Raw genomic sequence first — 22392 nt, forward strand, 5'->3', positions numbered from 1 at the left:
CTGCATGAGGCTGGCGGAGAGCGTCTCAGGCTGAGCAGTGGATAGCATGCGCTTTAACAATGTCAGAGCGTGAAAGACATGCAAGTTGTGGGCTGAAAGCCACTCAAGTTCACGAAGGACCTCGCTCACGCGATCAAATTTGCGACGCCCCGAGATGACGCGTGCGGCAAAATTTAACACTTTTTGGAGTCGTCCAGTCTGTGTAGCATTGCAAGTTCCGTAAATGCTTATGCAGTAACGGATGAGTGATATGACTAGAGCTTGGACTAGTGTTGTGAGTGTCGCACGAGGTAAACTATGACGGCAGTGACTCAAACCAATTAAAATTCCAGTGCAGCGCCGTACTACATCATCTGTGTGGGCGGCGAAAGTCATACACTGGTCAAATACGACACCCAGGTTTCGCACCGTGAGAGAACCGGAGACAGTCGCGCCCATGAATTTGATGGAAATGGTTGGTAGCTGTCGAAGATTTTGGCGGGTACCGAGAGCTATGAGTTGTGTTTTTTGAGCGTTGATTTTCATGCCATTTTTGCCGAACCAGTGAGAAAGCTGCGTTAAATTTCGTTCCATGGAACCAATCAGTGCGCCAATGTCTCCGGGCCTCCCACTCACGAGAACCTGAGTGTCGTCAGCATACTGACCGATACACGCGTCATCAGCATATAGCGGAAGGTCATTCGCATAAATGCTGTACAACAGCGGTCCGAGCGCTGACCCCTGGTAAGTACCGATAGGGTTTGGAAGCGGCGCAGAAAGGGCTCGCGAGCCACTCTGGCCCTGAATGACGACCTGCTGATAGTGATCAGCAAGGTAGCTGGCAAACCACCGAGTGTCCACGTTATACATCTCGAGCTTTCTCAACAGGCCATCGTGCGGAACAACGTCGAAACATTTGGACAGGTCTAACAGGCATAAAAGGCTGATCTCTCTGTTGTCCATGGCCTCAAACACTCTATCTGTTACAGTAAGAAGAGCGGTGTCAGTAGAGTGATTAGACCTAAAACCATGCTGACTAGATGAAAATAAATGATGTGTGGTGAAGTAGCTAAAAAGCTGTTCATACACGACCCGTTCAGTGATTTTGGCGATGGTTGGCAGAATAGAGATTGGTCTAAAATTGGACACATCGGTAGACTTTGGCGTTTTCTGAATAGGATGGACTAAGGCCAGCTTCCACGAGGTCGGCACAGAGTGACCAGCGAGACTAGAGTTGACAATGTGGGTGATAACTGGACAGATGGGGTCAATGCACTGCTTAATAAAACGCACGCACAGTCCGTCAGCGCCGCACGACACGCCGCCGCCCATCCGACCAATGACACGCCGCAGCTGCCCCTGAGTGACCGGTGTCACCTGAAACCGGCCGGTGGCCACGCGCGGGAGTCGTACCGCCAGCTCCGGGCCCGCAGAGTTCACCTGCCGGGCCGTGGTCGTGCCAATACTCGCAAAGTATCGGTTGACATCGTCCATGTCCGCGTCTGGCGACTGTCTAGCCGGCCGCTTCCCCGATATAATGGGCCGCACACTACGCCACAGAGAGCTCGGCCCACCCTCGCGCAGGCGCCGGCCGATCTCCTCCCGCGTGTCACGGCGGACAGCTGACCTGACCTGCCGGTTCAGCTCCCTATACCGGTCACGGTCAGAGGCACGGAGAGCCGCACGCCGCTGAGCCATCAGGTCCTTGGTGGCTTCTGTCACAGGGGGCGCTGTCGGATTACGCGCCTGGATGCGTTTGACAGGAGCCAGCTCGTCGACAATGGGAAGTGTCATTGACAAAAAATAGTTCCACTGTTCACTCGGGTCAGCACTGTTAAAAACCGGGCTCCAGTCCACGCTATATAGGCGCCGGTTCGCCTCCGCCGCATCCAGTTTGCGCCAGCACCTGCCCGTCACCGTACACGGTTCAGGGCGACAGTCGGGGAGCGACATCAGCACACGCGACCAGTTATGAGGGCTGTAGTCACAGTGCAGCGTACCGGCTCGCTCAACACCGCGATTCGTGGAAATAACATCTATGGTGGAGCCTGATTTCCGGTAAGTAGGTTCGGTAATGTGCTGCAGCATGGAGTAAGCCCCCAGAAGCTCGCCGAGTCTGATAGCCGCGGTGCTCCTGTCGTCCCCGGTGTTGATGTTGATATCACCGGCTATGATGATGGGTCCGCTTTTTGGTCATTACCGCGAAGCTCTATCTCCAACAGGAACGAAATGGCGCGGGGGGTTGCACCCCCCCCCCCCATGTGCGTTCTAGGATGGGAAAATGGCATGTGCGGGCGAGGGTTAAGCACCCCTGACTGAGCTATCGCAAATATTCGCCAGGGGGAGGGGCGAAAAACGCCCCCCCCCAGGCCAGCGAGGGCTAGCATTCCGGGGAGTGGCACAGCGCCTGACGAGAGCGGCACAGACGTCGATGGAGCGTTATATGGGAGGGGCGAATCATTAACGTTTCAACGCATTCTGGGAAGGGGAGGCGCGTAATGGCAGAAAGGCGCCTGGGGAGGGCGGCACGTAGCGGCGGCAAAGTGCCTTGGGAGGGCGGCGCCGACTGCGATAGAGCATTTTGGAGTGGGGCGGCGTGTTGTGGCGAGCGGCGTCACATAATGGGTGCGGAGGTACTCTGGGGAGGGCGGCAAGGCGTCTATGGAGGGCGGCACAGACGGTGGTAAAGCGTTGTGGGGAGGGGCGGCTTATTGAGTTCGGCGGGAAGTTGTAGCGAGGGCAGCACATAGAGAGCGCCGAGGTACTCTGGGGTAGGGGCGGCAAGTCATCTGGGGAGGGCGGCACAGACGGCGATAGAGCATTATGCGGAGGGGCGGCACATTGAGGGCGGCGGGGTTCTGTGAGGGGCGGCACATAGAGAGCTCCGAGGAACGGGGGAGTCGGTGCGGGGGGCGGAAGGACATCTGGGAGGGGCGGCGTGTAGAGGGCACCGAGGTATTTTAGTGAGGAACAGCACGTTGAGGTCAGGCGTATAGTGGACCGAGCAGTGCCGTTTCTTTTGCTTCGTTTTGAAGTCCTCGAGTCCCGCAATTGCAGACTTCCTCTACCGGGGGCGGCATTTCAGCATTCCAAAAACGGGCTGGAATTTCCAGCGTTCCAGCCTGGTGGTTACGCCCATGTCAGACAACATCCTGCTAACACTACTATCCCTCGAATAATCATCTAAAACAAATCTTACAGCACGTCTTTGTATCATTTCTAGTTCATGTTTCGTTCCCTCTGCACTTGGATCCCAGACACAGCTTGAATATTCTACCAGTGGCCTGACTAAGGTCAAATAGACGCTTTCCTTAAAAGTCTGTGGGCAGCCTCTAAAATTTCTTTTGACAAATCTCAACATTTGATTTTCTTTACTTGTAACATATTGTATGTGTTTTTGCCAACTACATGTACTCGAAAGGTGAACGCCTAAGTACTTATATTCTTTAACTACCTGGACTTCTGCTAAACATTTAGATAATATTTCGTTGTTTTTGCACACCTTTGTCTGGACATTCGCATTATAGCACACTTCATTAATAGTCATATTCCAGTTTTTGCACCATCGTGACAATTCATCTAAATCTGTATGTAAGGTGTCGCTTGATATCTGATCACTCCTGACCTCCGTGTACAGGACTACGTCATCTGCATACATTCTTACCTTGCATTTCATTATGTCAGGGAGGTCGTTAATATACAAAAGAAACAAAATTGGGCCCAAGACGCTGCCCTGCGGGACTCCAGATGTGACAGGTAATTCAGCTGAGTATAAATTTTCCAGACTTTTTGAGATCTATTGGTAAGAAAAGCCTGTATCCATCCTATTACTTTCTCATCTAAGCTGTACATTTTGAGTTTGTTTATAAGATGCTTATGTGGCACCTTATCGAAAGCCTTGCTAAAGTCAATAAAAACAAGATATATACCGTAACTGTTTCTTTTATCAATTGAAGACATGGTGTCTTTGCAAAGCATTATCAACTGAGAATGTTTTCTAAATCCATGCTGACTCTCTGAAAACAGGTTCAAGACAAGTCTTCTAGGTAGGTTACAATCGATGATCCTAATATTCTTTCCATCATCTTGCAGCAAATGCATGTAAGCAAAATAGGACGATAGTTTTCTGCTTGGTTTGCACTACCCCCTTTAAAAACGGGATGAACCAGAGCTTGACGCCCGGCATTTGGTATATCTCCTATTTGGTACCATAAGAGTTTTTTGTCAATAACTCGTGGTCATATTAAGCTAGCGAGTCGGGAAAACCACCGATGGACTCAGCAAGACCTGCCGAACGAATGATATGCAACATGACCTCCTTCGACAAAGTTTGTGACGTTGGGGGCTCTAACCTGACCGTGACCTGAGGCCGACACCTCACGTTGACCTCACCCAAACAAAAAGTATAGCATTTGACGCGCCCGAGCAAGGCGAACACGATGTCAAAATCGCGGCTCTGCGACCATTATTTGCGAAGTTATTTGCCAAAGACCGAACCCGTACCTTGGGTCACTTGACCTGACCTCAGAGGTCACCGGTTGACCAGAGACCTTAAAATCGGGTAGCAATCGCTGCGTCTTGTAACGGCGCACACGCTCGTTTTTTTGCGACGCTCTCGCTCCATCATGGGCGAAACGGCGAGGGGGGTCGTATCCGCCCCCCCCCCTCTCGGCCGGCGCGTACCGTAAGGTGGGGCTATTTGAGACAGTGGGGCTATTTGAGACATTATTTAAAATTGTCTTAGACTTAGACAATGTTTAATTTTTTAAAATAAAAACTGTTTGAAATTTATGTTTAATTTTTGCTCAGGCGATTTACTGCTCGATTCCACTCATCCCTGAGCAAAAATATCACAAAAAAATCAAACGATCTTCATTTTATAGCGATTTTAAATACTGTCTCAAATAGCCCCACTGTCTCAAATAGCCCCACTGTCTCAAATAGCCCCACTTTACGGTATGTAAAAAAAAACAATAGGTCTGGCGAGGGTTAAAGTGCGACAGATATTGCGTGCAAGGCCGTACATATAGATCACCAAAGCAACAATTGTCTTTTACCAATGGTTTAGTATAATATTTAAAATTGCCAGATCTGAGCTGACGTCGCTAACTCTAAGGGACATTCAAATGCTTTAGCCCCTTGGAATCCGAAAACTGCAGATTTTGAAGTGGAATATTTCCGAACTAAGGCACTCGATGTTGTGAGTGCCGAAACCGGTAAGTGCAGGCCAGGGACCCCAATGGCCAATTTGGCCATCTCAACTCAAAAACTTATGTCAAAGTGAGATGACCACTTGAATAGGAATCATAGGAATTAGACAAGGGCGCACACAAGGGGGGGGGCACACGGGCCCGTGCCCCCCCCATTCGAGTTGGGGGGGGCCAACTCCAAGGAAGGGGCCCATTTGAGGCGGCCGAAGGCCGCCTCAAATGGGCCTCTAACTAATCCTTAGACCACCGAAGACCGTGTACAAAGGGCCCGCAAATGGCCTTAAAGGGCCCTCAGATGGTCTCAAAAGGCCCTCAGATGGCCTCGAAGGGCCCTCAGTTAGCGTCATAGGGCCCTCATATGGTGTCAAAGGGCCCTTATATGGTGTCAAAGGGCCCTCAGATGGCCTTAAGGAGCCCTCAGATGACCTCAAAGGACTCTCAGACGGCCTTAAAGGGCCCTCAGATAGCCTCAAAGGGCCCTCAGCTAACGTCAAACGGACGTCAGAAGGCCTTAAAGGGTGTCAAAGGTCCCTGAGCAGGCGTCAGAGGGCCATGCCCTTGCGTCAAACGGCTCTCCGAAGGCTCTAAAGGGTCCTTAGCTGGTGACAGAGGGCCCCCAGCTGGTGCCAGATGGCAGATGGCCCCCAGCTGGCGCCAAATGGCCATCAGAAGGCCTCAAACGGTCCTCAGCTGGCGTCAAGCGGCCCTCAAAAAGCCTCAAGGGGCCCTTAGAAGACCTCAAGGGCCCTCAGAAGGCCTTAAAGAGCGTCAAAGGGCCTTGAGCTAGCGTCAGAGGGCCCCCCAGCTAATGTCAGAGGGCCCTGAGCAAGCGTCAAACTTAACCCTATTAGTGGCAGGGGGGTTGTTTTTATCCACCCCTCAGGTTTTTCGGGAATATCTCCAAAACCGCTGAAGCTACGATGCTAAAATTTTCTGACTTTTCCTAAAACTTAATTGGGCACATTCCCTGAAAATTTCAAGTTCATAACTTTACCAGGGGCGGCTCCAGAGCACTGGGAATTGGGGGTCCTATTCGTGAAGCGAGTCATTTGGGCGAAGGTCACGATGCTGCACCAGTTTTACGAACAGTGAATGAAAGGTATCATGTGATAACATATACAAAGTTATTGTGCATCCTCTTTTGACACGTTTTTGCTATAATAGGCGGATCCAGGCGTCCAAAAAGGGGGGTTATTTTTTACCTCCCAACATAGGTGCCCTGACACCGCCTATGCATGACCAATACAATTTTAGTCGTTCTCTCATAAGAAAATTGTAACATAACAAGACCATTGCCACCCTTTTTAGAAACAGTACCAACAAAAACCTGATTTACTATACTTTTTGTGTACCCCCAATCTCAATGATCTGTATCCGCCTATGATTTTTGAAAATGCATATTTTTAGGATCCATGTGAATTCCTGGATCATTCTCTATCGATCGGCAAAAGTTGCGTTAAGATTCGTTCAGAAACCTGGCCGTGATAAACAGTCTAAAATGTATCTGCAATTTGCCCGTTTTTACCCCCCTCTACCCCCCTATTGACATTTTTTTAATTTTTTTTTTAGAAATGTAGATCTCGTTGAGCCAAATCGAATGCCGTTTGAATTTTGAAAATCGGCCGGTTAGATCTCGAGATATCAAGGGGGGTTGTAAACAGCCCCCCCCCCCTGCCACTAATATGGGGTAGCCAGGAGCCTGCCACTAATAGGGTTAAAGTGCTTTTAGCTGGTGTCAGAGGGCCCCAGTTGGTGTCAGAGGGCGTCTAATTTGGCGTCTAATGGCCATCAGAAGGCCCAAAAACGATCCTCAGCTGGCGTCCAGCGGTCCTCAGCTGACGTCAAGAGGCCCTCAAAAGGCCTCAAAGGCCCCTCGACTGCTCAAAGGGCCCTTAGAAGGCCTCAATGGGAACTCATGAGACGTTAAACGGCCTTCAAAAGGCTTGAAAGGGCCCTCTGCTGATGGCAAAGGGCTCGCACCTGAGTCAATAAGAGCCTTGTCAAAAAACGGACCTGAGAAACCTTGCCGGCCCTGGTTATCTGCGAGACTCCTACACTTACCTGAGTGGCCCCCGTTTACTGAGGGGCCCTGGTTATTGATGGGGTCCCTGGTTACTTAAGGGGCGCCTGGTTACCAGAGGGGCCCATGGTCACCTGGTGGGCCCCTGATCAATTGAAAACCCCTGGTCATCTGAAACGCCCCTGATTACCTAAAGGGTCCCCAATCACTTGGATTCAGTGACATAGCAAGGGAGCGAGGGGGTACGTGCTCGTTCTCGGGTTTAGGGTTCCTTCGAAACCGAGGGGCCCTGCGGCGCCAGTTGGTAGCAGAGGGTTCGCGCTGGCCGCTTTTCTACTCGGAAGGACACCACAGGGCTTGTGGGGAGACGTTATTGGCTCCTATGTAGCCACAATTATCTTCGTAAAGGCCCAATGCCGGTTTCTGAGAGACCTCGCCGGCCGCGCTCAGGGCCCTAGTAACGGCCAACGAGGGATTGGCTGCTATGGCTCCACATCCGTCTGTGATAGACACACGGTCCACACCAGTATTTCTAAAGGCACCCACAACGGCAACTGCGAGGCCCCTCGCCCCACCTCCAAAGGACCCCCACCAGCGCATCGGCGGCTCTGAGAGTCCCCACACCGACGCCTCTGAGGGCCACGTACCAGTGACTCTGAGGGCCTCTTACCAGCCTCCGAGTGCAGTGGCGCGGGAACTACTTTGCGACTGGGGGGGGGGGGCACACCATAATAGAGATCAGCCTAGGGTATCCCCAAATCTAGTTTTCTCACCGGTTTTAGGCCACTTATTTTTCATCCCTCGGCTTTTTCAACAAAAAAGATAACATTTGCAAAAAAGTGTGGTATTCCGTCTCAAAGCTGTGGGGGCACCGCCCCCACGGCCCCAGAGTTGGGGGGGGGGCAAGCTGCCCCCACTGCCCCCCCCCCCGGCTCCCGCGCCTATGTCCGAGTGTCCTTGCCAGCCTATGACGGGCCACTTTCCACTTGCAGGCCATTTTGCAGGGCCACACACATGCCAATGATGGCCAAACCAGTGTCTCTAAGCCCTAAGACACCGCAACGGCGCTAGTGAGGACCCAACACCAGCGCATCTGACGGCCTTTCACTGGCACCTCTGAGAGGCACCTCTGGCTCCTTTGTCTGTAAACGTCAACTCCGATCTTCCACATTTTCTCATGCAAAAACCGTTTTAAAGAGACCCGTCTGCCAGTGAGACTGGACCCACCGTGCCTCGCTCCTCCCATCGAAAGGTCCTGGATACATCCTTGCCTGAGCTGACCCCGGGCCCCCGGGTGACTCGCGGGCCCGGGGTCAGGTGACCAGCAGGTGACCCCCTCTTGGGCGAAATTCTGGGTACGTGTCCGACATGCATCGTACATAGTCCTGTTGATTTGATTCATTGGTTAAACATTAAATATAAGTTATAAGCTGGATCTCTAGTCTGTGATCCCGCATCGTATCAGATATAATGACATTTCATGTCGATGTGCCTAAAAAAATATGCGAATATACGTGAAAAAGGAGTGCTGCTCCCACTCCTACACATCCGGGCCAAACAGTGACCGGCGGCCCCTGCTTCTAGCCACCCGGGGCCGATCGGCCGGCCGGCAGTCAGTCGCTGCCCGGGAATGATTTCTGAGGGACTTGCAAAAATGTTTATTAATGAAGTGTTTTACGTAATAAATTAGATGATTAGGTATATGTACACTGTAAAAAAAAGTTTAGCACCCATGTCAAAAACCAGCACCCTATACCTGCTTATTTTAAGCAGGCTAAATGGGTGATAAATTTTAGCACCCTTTTCGAAAAATAGCTCCCTGTGCCGGCTTATCTTAAGCACCCTAAATGGCTGCAACCATTTAGGGTGCTTAAAATAAGCCGGCACAGGGAGCTATTTTTCGAAAAGGGTGCTAAAATTTAGCACCCAGTTAGCCTGCTTGAAATAAGCAGGTACAGGGTGCTGGCTTTTGACATGGGTTTTTACAGTGTACCGGCTCTGAGTCGCATTTGAGAAAAAACATGGTAGCGTAAAAATATATATGTTTTCAAAATTAAGCTGGTACCGAAATAATTGTTTTACCTACCATGCATTGACAAACCAATTGCTCAAGCTTCAAACCAACCGAAATATACCCCGTGGGCCGTATTTTTTTTTGGGGGGGGGGGGCCTTCGGCATGGGGGGCCCAGTTCGAAGGTTGTCCCCCCCCCCCACTCAAAAATCCTGTGTGCGCGCCTGGTCAATTAGAATATTTCGAAGTTTGAAAATAAAGCGTCGGCATAAAAAAACATGAGTATGGCCACTTTGCCCCAGTCTCCCGGCTAAAAATTAAGGGTTTACCTTCCTAGTCCCTCTTTAATGCGATTTCTGGAACTTAATTTTATCACTTAGTAGATCAGCTGGAGATCCATTGATTGGCGTTCCGATTTTGAAACTCTAATTTTGAAATTTTGGCCCAGCCTGGAAAGTCAACCAGATCATCTAGGACCTTGAAACCGTGGGTAACAATGGCTTCCGGCTTCCTATCGCCACAACACGCTTTTTTCGCAAAGCTCTAGCTCTATCAATAGCCGAACGGCTGGGTTGGGTCAAACGGACCCCCCCCCCACCCCATCATGTAGGTTATCAGATGGCGAAATGCCCTTTGCCCCCACCTACCCACCCCTCAAATAGGACCTTAAACCTGCTAGACCTCAACAGGGCCGGGCTAAAGGTCCAGCCGGCACTAACCTCAAATCGTCGTCATCATCGAGGCTGTGGGCCTGCCGGTCGGCGCCCACCAGGGTGGCCAACGCTGGCTCTGGGAGCCGCTCGTTCACCTCGCTGGAGCCAGCAGAGCCGTGACTCGGGCTCGACGCCAGCTCGGACCGCTCCTGGCGGCGTCAGTCAAATGGTCAGACCTGGGCCCCGTTTCACGGCCGCTGCCAGCACACGTGTCAAATTGGATTTCCATGGAAAATCAACAAGCCCAATGCTCCAACACTACCACAAGTGTGACGTCAGCTCGCGAAATCGGTTGGCAGCGTCTGGCAGCGCGGCCGTGAATCAGGCCCCAGTTGTGTCCTGTCGTGAGTTATAGGCAGTGGCGTAGCTAGATATCATCAAAAAGGGGGGCATGGTGCTCGAGGGGGTGACTTTTCCCTTGAGAGGTGCGCCATTGCCAGCTAGTGACAGGGGAGTCAGTCTAAAATGTAACGTCATGTGTATGCATGAATTAGCATGAATTGAATTAGTATGTGAGAATTAGGTGCACATCATAGTATTATTATAATACTTATAATAATACTATGTATAGTATTATAACGATTATGAAAGGTACAGCCCACCGCTAAAGTAATGTGTGGTTTTACCAATCTCAACGGCTGGCTTTGACCGACGATTTTTAAATGCGGACTGATTGAAAAGAAGACGTCAATAGATAAAGTTGTAGCTGCAAGGGTGAAGATACGTGTAAGCTACATTTAAAGTCTCGTTGCAGTCTGGCTGATCGTTCCTAGGCTTCAGAAGCAGAACCTACCCATGACTGAAACCATACATTACTTCTGCTGTGGACTGTACTTCTCATTCACTCATAATGCTAAGGTCAATTCAGGCCCGGGCAGAGGCTTGCGTTCGGCCATACTCGAGCCCGCCACCAGCGCCATCTGCTCTGTACGTACGCTGTCGCTACACTACCATGGATTTCAGACCCTAACATAAGAGTTATACCCTAACATAAGTTATACATAAGAGCCTGTTTTTCGGCGATAACTTATTTAATTCAATCGCCTTGAAAATTTGGCAAAGCACATTTCAGCTCAAGCGCCGATTCTTGTCAATAGCCGTCTTCACGACGGCCATCTGATACACATTTGGTGCACATCTGGGGCAGATTAGGTGCAGATTGGGTCAAATTAGGTTCAGTGTGTCTCTTAGTAGCTATCAGCTAGGGTTGCACTAATTGCTTATATGCGTGCTTTGTCATATTATCAGAGAGCATCATCGATTAAAACACTGAAATAAATTCATAAAATAAAGATAATTGCTGTAAAAGAGATTACGCGCAGATTTTGTCAAATTAGGTGCACTTGTTGTTGTTGTTGTTGTTGTTGTTGTTGTTGCTCCCTCTGCTCCTCATGGGGGCATTGCCAGACGGCTCTGGAAGCGTCTGGCGGCGGCCGCCAGCGCCGCCACCACTCAGGTCTCCCGGACCTCCTCCAGCCTGGGATGGATGTGACCCAGGGTTGTATGTCTCAGTCGCATCAGCGCCGGACATCTCAGCAGCACGTGTGCCGGCGTGTCAGGCTCCTCATTACACAGGGGGCAGCGGGCCGCCACACAGCCCTCGTCGCGGCAGGCCTCACATCCTACAGAGGGAACGGTACCGATCCTTTGCAGATAGGCCCTAGAGCCCGACCAGTGCCCGGCACGCAGCTGGTGGACATCCACCGCTCTCTCCCGGTCCAGCCCCGCCACCGGTCGCGGTGGGGGGAATCGCCCCCCCCCCCATCAGCGACCGGAACCAGCCGGGGGGCCAGGCCCGGACCGTGTCGTCGCGGGCGGCCCTAGCCACCGCTCGGGTGATTGTCCTGATGTCTACAGGCACGCTGTCCTGTGGTAGATCGGCGGCCTCTCGGGCCACCCTGTCGGCTCGCTCATTACCCTCCACACCACAGTGCGAGGGGACCCACTGGACGTGGATAGTCCGGCCATCATCCGAGAGGGCGGACATGGCTCTCCAAGCCACTACTCCCAGCGGGGAGGTCTGGGCGGCCGGGCCGTTGCGCAGGGTCGCCACTGCTGAGAGGCTATCCGTGCAGACCACGATGGGCAGGTCCTGGTCTCTGTCTTTTTGGGTTAGGGTCTCCAGGCCGGTCACCAGCGCTACCATCTCTGCGCGGTAACTGGAGCATAGCTGTCCGGCCGGGGTCCTCGGCCTCTTCATCCGGCCAGACCAGCACGGCCCCAGCTCCGCCCCTCGAGACTCCGCCCACCGCGGACCCGTCCGTCCACATCCAGACGGCACACTGCGACAGGGACGCGAGGTGCAGGGCGGCCGCGCGCTCCTTTTCCGCCGCCGCGGCGCCGGCCCGGAGGGGGCCCACGTCCATCCGGAAGGTGACGCCTGATGTCTGCCGCCACGGCGGTATCATCAGGAAGCACCGGCGGCTCCACCGGTAGCGCGACTCCGGCCTTCTCCCAGGCCCGGCGGCCCCGCTCTCTCCACCCCCGGACTGAGGCCAGGCGCGCCGGCGCCGAGGCCTCGGCGGTCGCGCGCAGGGGGTCTCCCCCGGTGGCAGGGCCAACGCTCTTCCCAGCAGCCTGGCGGCCAGCGTCCATCCCCTCTCCTCCATCGGGGCTAGTCGAGCTTCCGCCATCAGCGCGTGGGACGGTGTAGATCGCGGGCACCCGGTGATGATACGGACCGCCCCCGCAGTTCCCGCTCCAGGAGCTCCACGTGCGAGGGGGCGGCCGCCGGCAGCCACGCGGCGGCGGCGTGCTCTAGCGCCCCGCGGACGTAGCCGTTGGCTACCGTCCTCAGGGCATCCTCGTCCAAGCCCCAGCTGCGCCCGCCGAGGCGGCGCAGGTGAGCCAGCCGGGGACGTACAGTCGTGTACAGGTTGATGGTCCCCTACTCTTTATCCATCGGGTTCCTATGGCTCAGCATTGGCAGCAGCCGCCTGGTACCGGTAGGCTGTGCCGCATGACCCGAGAGTGAAGCGGCACAGCCTACCCACACTGTATGACACCGGCTCGGGTCGCCTGGTAGAGCGATTTGACCGGACGCTGCGTTACACCGGCTGGGGGGAGGGGGGGGGGTAAAGGTCAGGCTTGTCTATTTAGCTCGGCTCGGTGGATGAGGCGGGCTGGAGTGTGGTGTGGGGCGGGGGTGATGTGGGGAGGGAGTGAGCGGATCTGGGGCTGGGTGTGTGTGGTCACTTGTCGCATAGAACCGATCGTAATCCACCCTCCAAAAATTCGCTTTAGAGATATTCACAAAACCCAGGGGGGTTCAAACACCCATCTCCCAAGTGGGGTGCGGAAGGACAGGTAAGGGTCCATACGGTCTCCTCATGAATTGCAGCAAAGAAAGAAAACAGACCTGTCACCAAATAATCTTTCTGAAAGGTGGACTAATCGCATAGCCTCGGACACAGAAATAAACATCCAGCACGCGAAGCGTCTCGAACCGGGCCTCTCACTACCGGTCAGTTTGACAGTCTAGCACTCCTACGCCGAGCTACACCGGATGGTGGCCACGGCCGGGGCAAAGTCTGGCCGGGCGGGCGGCGGGGGGAGGTCGGCAGCAAAGTCAATGAATGTTTTTGTGGTTTCGGGTGCCGGTCGCTCTAGCTTGGTGGAATGATGATGGATCATTGGCAAAACTTTCTACGTGGAGTCCCGGTTCGAGCCTCATCGGGGCTCCGGCTACTTTTCCGAGTTAGGATCTGGTTTGATTTTAGTGGTTGCGAGCCATTTATACGGTTTTATATCTACATGTCGATTGTCGATTGATTGATTGATTGATTCATCCGTTCATTTATTACATGTCGACATTTAGCATACGAATTTACATCCAGGATCAATCCGATCAATCTACCATTTTCATAAGCGTATTGCCTAAATATCATGCATATATGTGGCACAAGACCTATGGTTGCCTCGATACCGTGCCAAATCACGTTTTGCACAATGCACAAGTAAATTATATTCGCTAGGTCTTCCGTGCATTGTGCTTAGCAAAAACAGGAATGCAATTGTTAAGCGACGCAAAATGTGCAATGCAGCAAGTGACCACACAACCCGCCCAGCCCCCATGGTCCACCAACACGCCCCACACCACTCCCCAGCCCACGCCAACCACCGAGACGAGCCCCTCCCCCGCGCTGGTCTGACGTGACAGCTGGTCTACAAAGCGCTCCACCCGGCGACCCGAGCCGATGACAGCGCAAGCGTGTCAGCGGCTTGCTGGGCACGGTGTCTGGCCGTCTCGATACTCGCACCCGCGCACAGGGTTGCAGTGTCGTCGGCGTACATATAGGGTGTGCATCCTTGGATCGCCTTGAGGGAGTGTGCGAGGGGTGCCGCCCACAACAAAAACAAGAGCGGGGACAGGACGCTACCTTGCGGTAGGCCCGCCCGAAACACCCGTTCGCCACTCTTCACTCCGTTCACCTCGACGGCGACTTGTCGGTCTCGGAGCCACTGCCACGTCCACTGCACCATGCAGCGCGGGAGTCCCAGCTCTAGCAGTCTCAGACGTAAGAGGCGATGGTCCACCACGTCATAGGCGCGCGCGAAGTCATACGCGACCATTACGTACTTCTGGGCGGTGGTGCCTTCTGGTGGGTCTGCACGTCTGGACTTGGGCCGATTCCATCCGTCTTGCACCTGCTGGACGAGTCTGCCGATGCTGTCCTCGACCGATCGGCCAGCCCTGAAGCCGACCTGCTCCGGTGGGACCAGTCCGCGGGACTCGGCCAGGAAGGTGAGACGTCGCTTGATGAGTCGCTCAGCCAACTTGCCGACGTGCGAGGTCAGAGCGATGGGGCGGTAGCTCGCGGTGAGTCGCTTGTCCTTCCCCGCCTTGGGGATGGGGACCACCGTCGCTTGTCGCCACTGCCTCGGGACCTCTGCGGTCCGCCACGACATGTCGATGATGGTCAGCAGGACCTTGCGAGCCACCGGTCCTAGATGTCGGAGCATCTCGTTCGAGATGCCGTCTGGTCCGGGGGCCTTCTTGAGCTGGAGTCCGCTGAGCTCTCTGACCAGGTCCTGCACGCTGAAGGGACCGCATGCTCCTTCTCGTCGATCGCCGCACCCGCGGCAGGAGCGGTGCTCTTCCCGTAGCTGCCTCTTGGTATCGCGGTCCAGCTTCGGTATGCGCACCTGCTTCGAGACTCTCGCATACTCTTGGACGAAGGCCTCTGCCTTATCGCGGTCGGTTACGATGAGGCGGTCTCCCTTCAGCATCGCTTGGCCGTCCCTGGGCTCATCGTCACAACATCGCTCCCACTTCTTCAGCGTCTTGTGGACCCTGCCGACGTTGGCTGGCCTGTTCAAGGTGGTGGAGACGAAGTCCTTGAAGTGTGCGATGATGGCCTTCTTCTCCAGTTCGGCCGCGCGCCGCTTGACCGCGATCCAGCGCTCCCGGGACGGTGTGTCACCATCGCGCAGGGATGGTGACACACCGTCCCGGGAGCGCTGGACAAGATGGGCCAGGACATCGAAGATGGTCGTCTCGGGAGAGAAAACCCAGGTCCTGGTGCTCTCGCAGTGGCCGAAGGACGCAGTGGACCTGTCCATCAGGGTGGCTGGAGCGAGAGTTGAGGCCCGCGAGACTCTCAACCTGCTCGGAGTAACGCTGGATCGCCTCCTCCACTTCGGCCCGCACTGCAAGAGGATGCGACAGAGAACCCGACCGAGACTGCAACACCTCAGGAGACTGACGGGCAGGGACTGGGGGCTGGAAGAGCGGCAACTCCGCATCGTGGCCAACGGCTACGTCAGAGGCGCGCTGGAGCACGCCGCCGCAGCGTGGCTACCGGCCGCGTCCCCCTCCCACGTGGAAGTACTGGAGAGGGAGATGAGGGAGGCCGCCCGCGTCATAACGGGCTGCACGCGCTCAACCCCCACCGAAGCCCTGATGGCGGAGGCAGGACTGGCTCCGGTGACGGCCCGGAAAACCACCCTGGCGGCGCGATTCCTCGCGAAGGCAAGAGCCCTCCCAGAAGAGGACCCACTACGCCGAGTAGCGGACGCGACCGTCAACCCACGGTTGAAGGCGGTGACGGGCTGGCGCACGGTGGGTCTGGAGGCCTGGCACATGGCAGGTGTCGTGGCCCCGATCGAGCCGGTGCTGCCGCCCAGCGTCGCCCCGTGGGAGGAGGCCCCCCCGGTGGTCTTTGACCTGGGGATAGGAGCCACACCCCCCTCCGGAGCGTCCGCGGAGACCCGCCGACAGGCGGCCGCCCTGCACCTGGCGTCCCTCCCCCAGTGCGCGACCTGGGCCTGGACGGACGGATCCGCCGCGGGAGGAGTGCTGGACGGTGGAGCGGGCGGCTATATCGAGTGGCCCGACGGGGAGAGCCACGAGCTCCGCGCACCAGCGGGCAAGCTCTGCTCGAGTTACCGAGCGGAGATGGTGGCACTCCGCGAGACACTAAACTACATCGGCAACCACACTGATCATGAGGAGGACCCCATCATACTGTGTACCGACTCGCAAGCAGCTCTATCTGCCCTACGGAGTGGCCCGGCCGAGCAAAGGACGCAGCTGAACCGAGCTGTCTGGGACGCTCTGGCCCTGGTGTCCGACAATGGAGAGCGGCAGGTGCGCCTTCAATGGGTCCCGTCCCACTGCGGGCTGCCTGGAAATGAGATGGCCGACAGCCTAGCCAAGGAGGCGGCATCTCTCCCCCAAGAGCAGGTACCGGTGGACACGCGCACAGTGCATAGAGCAGCGGCGCGAGCGGCGGACGCTCGCACACGAGAGCAGCGACCCCCAGGCTGGTTCCGAACCCTGATGGGGACAACGTGCCCACCCACAGTGTCTGGCCTGGACCGTCTGACGGCTATCGACGTCCACCAGCTGAGAGCCGGACACTGGTCAGGGTCGCAACAGTACCTGCATCGCATCGGCAAGAGCCCCACACGGCAGTGCGACGCCTGCAATGAACGAGCATGCGGCGGAGCCCTCTGCCCACTCTGTAAGGAGGAAGCCGACACCCCAGATCACATTCTGTTGCGGTGCCCAGCGCAGATGGGGCTTCGGTTCCGCCTGACGGGAAGCATACACGCCCCAACCAGAGAGACTGCAAGGAGCACAAGTTACATCGCGGCCATGGCGGCCGCGCGCAGAGGGATGCTAAGCCGCGAGGCTTCGCGTCGCTAGACGCCGAGAGGACGAACAACAAGCCGATGTCAAACGGCGCGGGAAGACCGTGCCGCATAACTCTCCGGTCATGCGGCACAGCCTACCGGTACCAGGCGGCTGCTGCCAATGCTGAGCCATAGGAACCCGGCGGATAAAGAGTAGGGGACCATCAACCTGTACACGACTGTACTCGTTTCCGGAGTCGACGACAGTAGGCACCGAATTGGAGGCGGCGGTCGAGCTCCATGCCGAGGAGGACTAGGGTGTCTTTCGCCTGCACCGTCTTTCCTGCCACCTTAACCCTCGCCGGCACAGGGGAGGGGGGGTTGATGCAACCCCCCTAAGGTTTTTCGCAAATAACTCGCGTATAAAGCGAGCGATCGCGACGAAACTTTCAGTACCCTCGCAGTGATCAATTTTACACTTACCCTGAAAATTTCATGACCCTGACCCAAATGACCTTTGACCTGTGACCTCTTTTCTGAGACCATGTTTGGCCGGAATCGCGATTCGGCGTATGTCGGCTCGCATTAGCCGCGCGTTTGCAAGCTTTTCGTGGTTTCAAACGTTCAAACATGTGATTTGATGTTGCTCCCATACATTACGGTGGGTGTCAATGTCACCTGAAGGTCAGGTCAGGTCATTGACCTTTGGTGACCTCGGGTGACCTCGGCTCACTTTTTCGAGTTTTATATGTTTCTAGGCTAGTTTTTGGAGCTAAATTCGAATTTAGCAGCCATTTGAACATTTACGAAGTAGTTTTGGTGCCTTCGTAACATGTTACGAAGTTGGCAGAGGCGGTTGGCACGTATTACGAATACCCGTCACAACCCCTACCGGTTGACCTGACCTGACCTGACCGGAACTGGTCTAAATGCTTAAAGACATCATCTCTGATCAAAACTAACACGATATTCGTGATCAGCACCCCGAAAAACCACATAGCAGCCACACTTTACGACTTTCTAACAGGTCCCGATTTTTCCGGTTTTCGGGTCATTGACCTGACCTGGAAGGTCACCCGATGACCTAGGACTTAAAATTGGGTATCATCGGCTTCCTCCCGTGACGGGCAACACGCTCGCTTTTTCCGCGAAGCTCTAGCTCGATCAGGGGCCAAACACAAAGGGGGTCGTACCCCCCCCCCCTTGTGCCGTCGAAGGACGCAAAATGGCCTGTGCCGGCGAGGGTTAATGGTGCCTCGGACGGGGTCTCGGGCGTTCTGGGAGAGCACCAGTAGTTGGGTTTTCTCCCCGGCGACCAGCATCTTGTTGTGGTGAGCCCACGCGACGAGGGCATCTGCCGCTGTCTGCGCTCGACCTCTCGCCACCTCAATGGTGTTGCCCGAGCATAGGACTGCCGTGTCGTCGGCGTAGATGTAAAGAGAGGTGCCCGGCGCTCGGAGGGCCTCAGCCAGGTCTGCCGCCCACAACAGGAACAAGTAGGGCGACAGAACACTGCCAATGGGGCAGCCCGGCGCGGAACATCCTCGTCTTGGAGAGAGCTCCCTGAACTTCGACCCTCGCTCTTCTGTCGCGTAACCATCCCCATACCCACCGGACAGGGCAGAGGGGGAGGCCGCTCTCGAGGAGTTTCAGACGCAGTAACTTGTGGTCCACGACGTCATACGCTCTACTGAAGTTGAAGGCTGTCAGGAGGAACTTCTGTGCTGACTCTTCGTCCTGGCGTTTTGACCGTTTGTCTCTCTTTGGCTTCTGCCATCCGTCTTCCACGTCTTGCACAAGTCGCCCGATACTGTCTTCCGCCGATCTTTCTGCTCTGAACCCCACTTGTTCGGGGGGGGATGAGTCGGCGCTTTTCGGCCAGGAACTCCAGCCGGGGTAACAGCGTCCGCTCGGCTAGTTTCCCTACACAGCTGGTGAGGGCAATTGGCCGGTAACTTGACAGGAGCCTCTTATCCTTCGCTGCTTTCGGTATCGGTACCACGGTCGCCGAGCGCCACTCTTGGGGGACCACTCCTGTCTTCCATGACTGGTTGATGAGGTGGAGCAGTGCGCTCCGGGCCACCGGACCAAGGTGCCTAAGCAGTTCAGGTGTGATGCCATCGGGCCCGGGGGACTTGCGCAGCTGCGTCCTCTGGATGGCTTGAGCGAGTTCCTCTTCAGTGAAGGCCGAGCAGCACCCGGTGCGGTCGTTCTGACACACGGTGCATGCGTGTCGGTCTATCCGGTTCAGCCGCTCCCGCGCCGCTCGGTCTATCTTGGGACTCCTCACTTGCCTCGAGACAGTGGCATATTGATGTGCAAAGGCGTTCGCCTTTGCCTCGGCGTTCGCCTTTGCCTCGGTGGAGACGAGAAGTCGGTCGCCAATCTTCATCGCTTCGCCGTCCCGGTGTTCGTCATCTCCTCCTCCCTCCCACTTCTTGAGCATTCGGGAGACTCGACCGACGCTGGACGGGCGATTCAGCTCAGTGGTGACGAATTATCGAAAGGACTCTCGAGAAACTCGTGCCTCCACCTCTGCTGCAAGCTTCTTGGCGTTGATCCAGCGCGTCTTGGCTGTAGGATCTTCGGCTGTCACGGCCCGCCTCGCCTCTTGTCGCTCTTCTGCCGCTCTCAACACATCCGGGTGCAGAGCCCATGGCTTTGCCCATTAGATGCACTCGTCGGATAGCCCGTCCTGAAAACGGCTAATATTGTCTCTTAACAAAATATCAAAATTTAGGGCACTTGTCATAGGCCCGTAATGCTAATTAGATTTTGCACCCGGATAGAGGCTCGTTCATTCCCGCAGCGGATTGGATGGTAGCGCTGGCCAATCACGTTGCGCCGGGCCCAACTAAACTCCGCCCACTGGCCGTGACCGCGCTGGGTCTCTGCCGGCTCAGTCGGTGCGGCGGCAGCACCGCGGAGAGGTCGCACGGGGGCCGCGCACTGGAAACATACATGGAATCGACAGGAAGTATCGGAGCGATGGTTTGCTCTTCATTCGAGGGAGTTGGTAACCGCTTCTCCCTTTTTGGTATATCAACATTAAACACTGATCCAGCTCAGAACATAAATAATTATCATAATGAGGATATCTGATGTCCCGGACCGTATGCTTGCCCGTATCAGGGAGAAGGTGGGATACATATGTAAGAAAAGCGCACTTCTCATGTTTGTTATTTTCATGCAATTGACGCTGGAAGGGTGTGACATTATTTTTGGGACACCCTGTATTGACAAGGCGGGAGAACTAAAGCCGTGCGGCTATTTCCACTTCTGATACAACATACATTGCCACTAAATCTTAAAAAAATTGAATGATGTAGGCCTTGTAGTTACGAAACGGGAGATGTTCAAAGCTGTGACATTTTTTAGACACCCTGTATCATGTGACTAGTGGCTTTGATTTTAAGGTAATTCTAAACTCCTTACACTTTGAAGGATTTAGTCTTAGTTGCCATGTCTTTGACCACTGGTTCAGGTGTTCAAGATCGTCTTGCAAACTTTCGCCATCCTTCGCACTGGTTATTTGACGAAATATTTTGACGTCATCGGCAAAGAAAAGTACCCGGGAGGACATACCAATTGATAGGTCATTAACGTACAGAGCGAAGCATAACGCTGAAATTTCAGCGCCCTCGGGTTTGCCCGACGTAACATGACGCCACTCCGAATACTTCCCGTGCACGACAACGCGCTGTTGCCTGTTACTGAGGTACAATTTGAGCCAGCTGAGAGCAGCGCCAGATACATGCTAAGACGCTTCTAGTTTGTGAATCAGAAGTTGATGATTTACGCTCTGGAACGCAGCAGAGAATTCCGTGTAGTTTGCAGTTTTACTGCCCCATATTTGCCTTTTTGGATTTTTCTTTTTCAAAATGTAGATCAGGTTTGCGTACTCTTGCGCCCAATAGCAGGTACGGCAAACATGACGAGATAATTTGATAACGCGATGAAAGATGCAAGATCTGACATGTTCGTGCATTGCATTATATGCCCAAGCCCATAGTCAGACACACACGGAAGAAACAGCAAAAAATGGAAGGCAGTTTCAACTTATATGACTTTTTGCTACATCTCAACATCGTAAAAATATAAAAAAACAAATCAACCCCGACTAAAAGCGTAAGGACGTTTCCGTCAACTTACCTCTCGCATGGCAGACCAGTCAGGGGAAGTTCTTTCTATAGTCGGTAGGTGGCTGTTGCCTGTCTTGTTGCCAAGCAACGAAAACGGCCGGCAACATCCTCTTACCAACTGCGCACTCTTACCCGCACTTACCCTACTACGGTGAATGAAGCCACTGGTTAATAAATCCGAAACGTTGCGTTACCAAGGTGGATTTAGTAAGCGGATTTAATTGTATTTTGTATTACCATTAAAAGTGCGTATTAACTGCTTGAACTTTTCTCATTATTTAGTAGACACCCGTTACCACCACCGAGTAAAAACCCGCAGGTTAAAGTTGCAGGTGGGCATGGGAATGGCAATCTATCGAGAAGTCGATCTGCGACATTACGAGAACTCTCATCAGACTCCATCCATGCTAATGGATTTTGAAATGTCTTTCTGGTCCAATGACACCCAGAAATGTGCCAATGATGCAGTGTGTACTAATCGCCCGACGGGAACAGCTGCTAGGAGCCGACTGAAGAGCGCTCGAAAGGAGCTGATGAAGCTCACCTTGTGGTCGTGGTTGTTGTTGCTGTTGGATGGTTGCCGGCGGACCGTCGGCGAGCTGTCCGCTCTGCTGCCTTTGCCCATGAGGGCGTCCTCGATGAGTCGGTGGCCGGCGCGCCGGCGCCGGCGCCGGTACACCAGGTAGCCGGCCAGGGCGGCCACGTAAAGCACCAGCACGCCGGCCACTCCAAGACCGAGCGGCAGCGAGACGGGGCCGGCTGCCGCCGGCGCCTCCGGCTCGCCTGCAGCAGCGCAAAACACAGCCGCACTCTCAGCCAGCAGTTAGTCAGTGGACGCCAAAGGTGTGCTGCGGCGCAGTGTGACCGTAAGCGCTCTGCTTCCTGCCATCTATTGACGAAATAGGAAAAACTTCATTTTTTATCTTATTGACAAATAGTTATTTGTGACGTCATGCGCGACCACGAATCAGCAATTGTGAGTCATCGGAAAAGAAAAATGTGAAGGATATTGATGGTCTTTCTAGATAACTTTGATAGAGACAATTATATAGGTAAGGTTTTATTTCAATTGTAAACTGGTATCTCTCTCATACTTGTTAGTGTCCCTTACTAGCACTCACAAAGCCAACCAAATGTGAGTATTTCAGTAACAGTCCACAGATGTAGTGATTACATATAGGCATAAATACAGGCTGAGGCAATTGCAATGCTGGCTTGCCAAGTTGAATATAATAGATA

General features: G+C 54.3%; 1 protein-coding gene across 2 annotated transcripts in view; it reads right to left on the reverse strand.

Moving 5' to 3' along the window:
* LOC122379089 overlaps positions 1 to 22392 on the reverse strand; it is a 178139-nt gene that overhangs the window by 26845 nt on the left and 128902 nt on the right. For both annotated transcript variants that reach the window (XM_043361019.1, XM_043361020.1), the window contains exons 7-8: positions 21698 to 21936; positions 9941 to 10083 (exon numbers count right to left, since the gene is read on the reverse strand). In XM_043361019.1, the coding sequence (XP_043216954.1) occupies positions 9941 to 10083; positions 21698 to 21936 (382 nt within the window). The remainder of the gene's footprint in view (positions 1 to 9940; positions 10084 to 21697; positions 21937 to 22392) is intronic.

This window comes from Amphibalanus amphitrite, unplaced genomic scaffold (genome assembly GCF_019059575.1).
Source record: "Amphibalanus amphitrite isolate SeventyFive unplaced genomic scaffold, NRLGWU_Aamphi_draft 000071F_arrow, whole genome shotgun sequence".
In the NCBI taxonomy this organism is placed as follows: domain Eukaryota; kingdom Metazoa; phylum Arthropoda; class Thecostraca; order Balanomorpha; family Balanidae; genus Amphibalanus; species Amphibalanus amphitrite.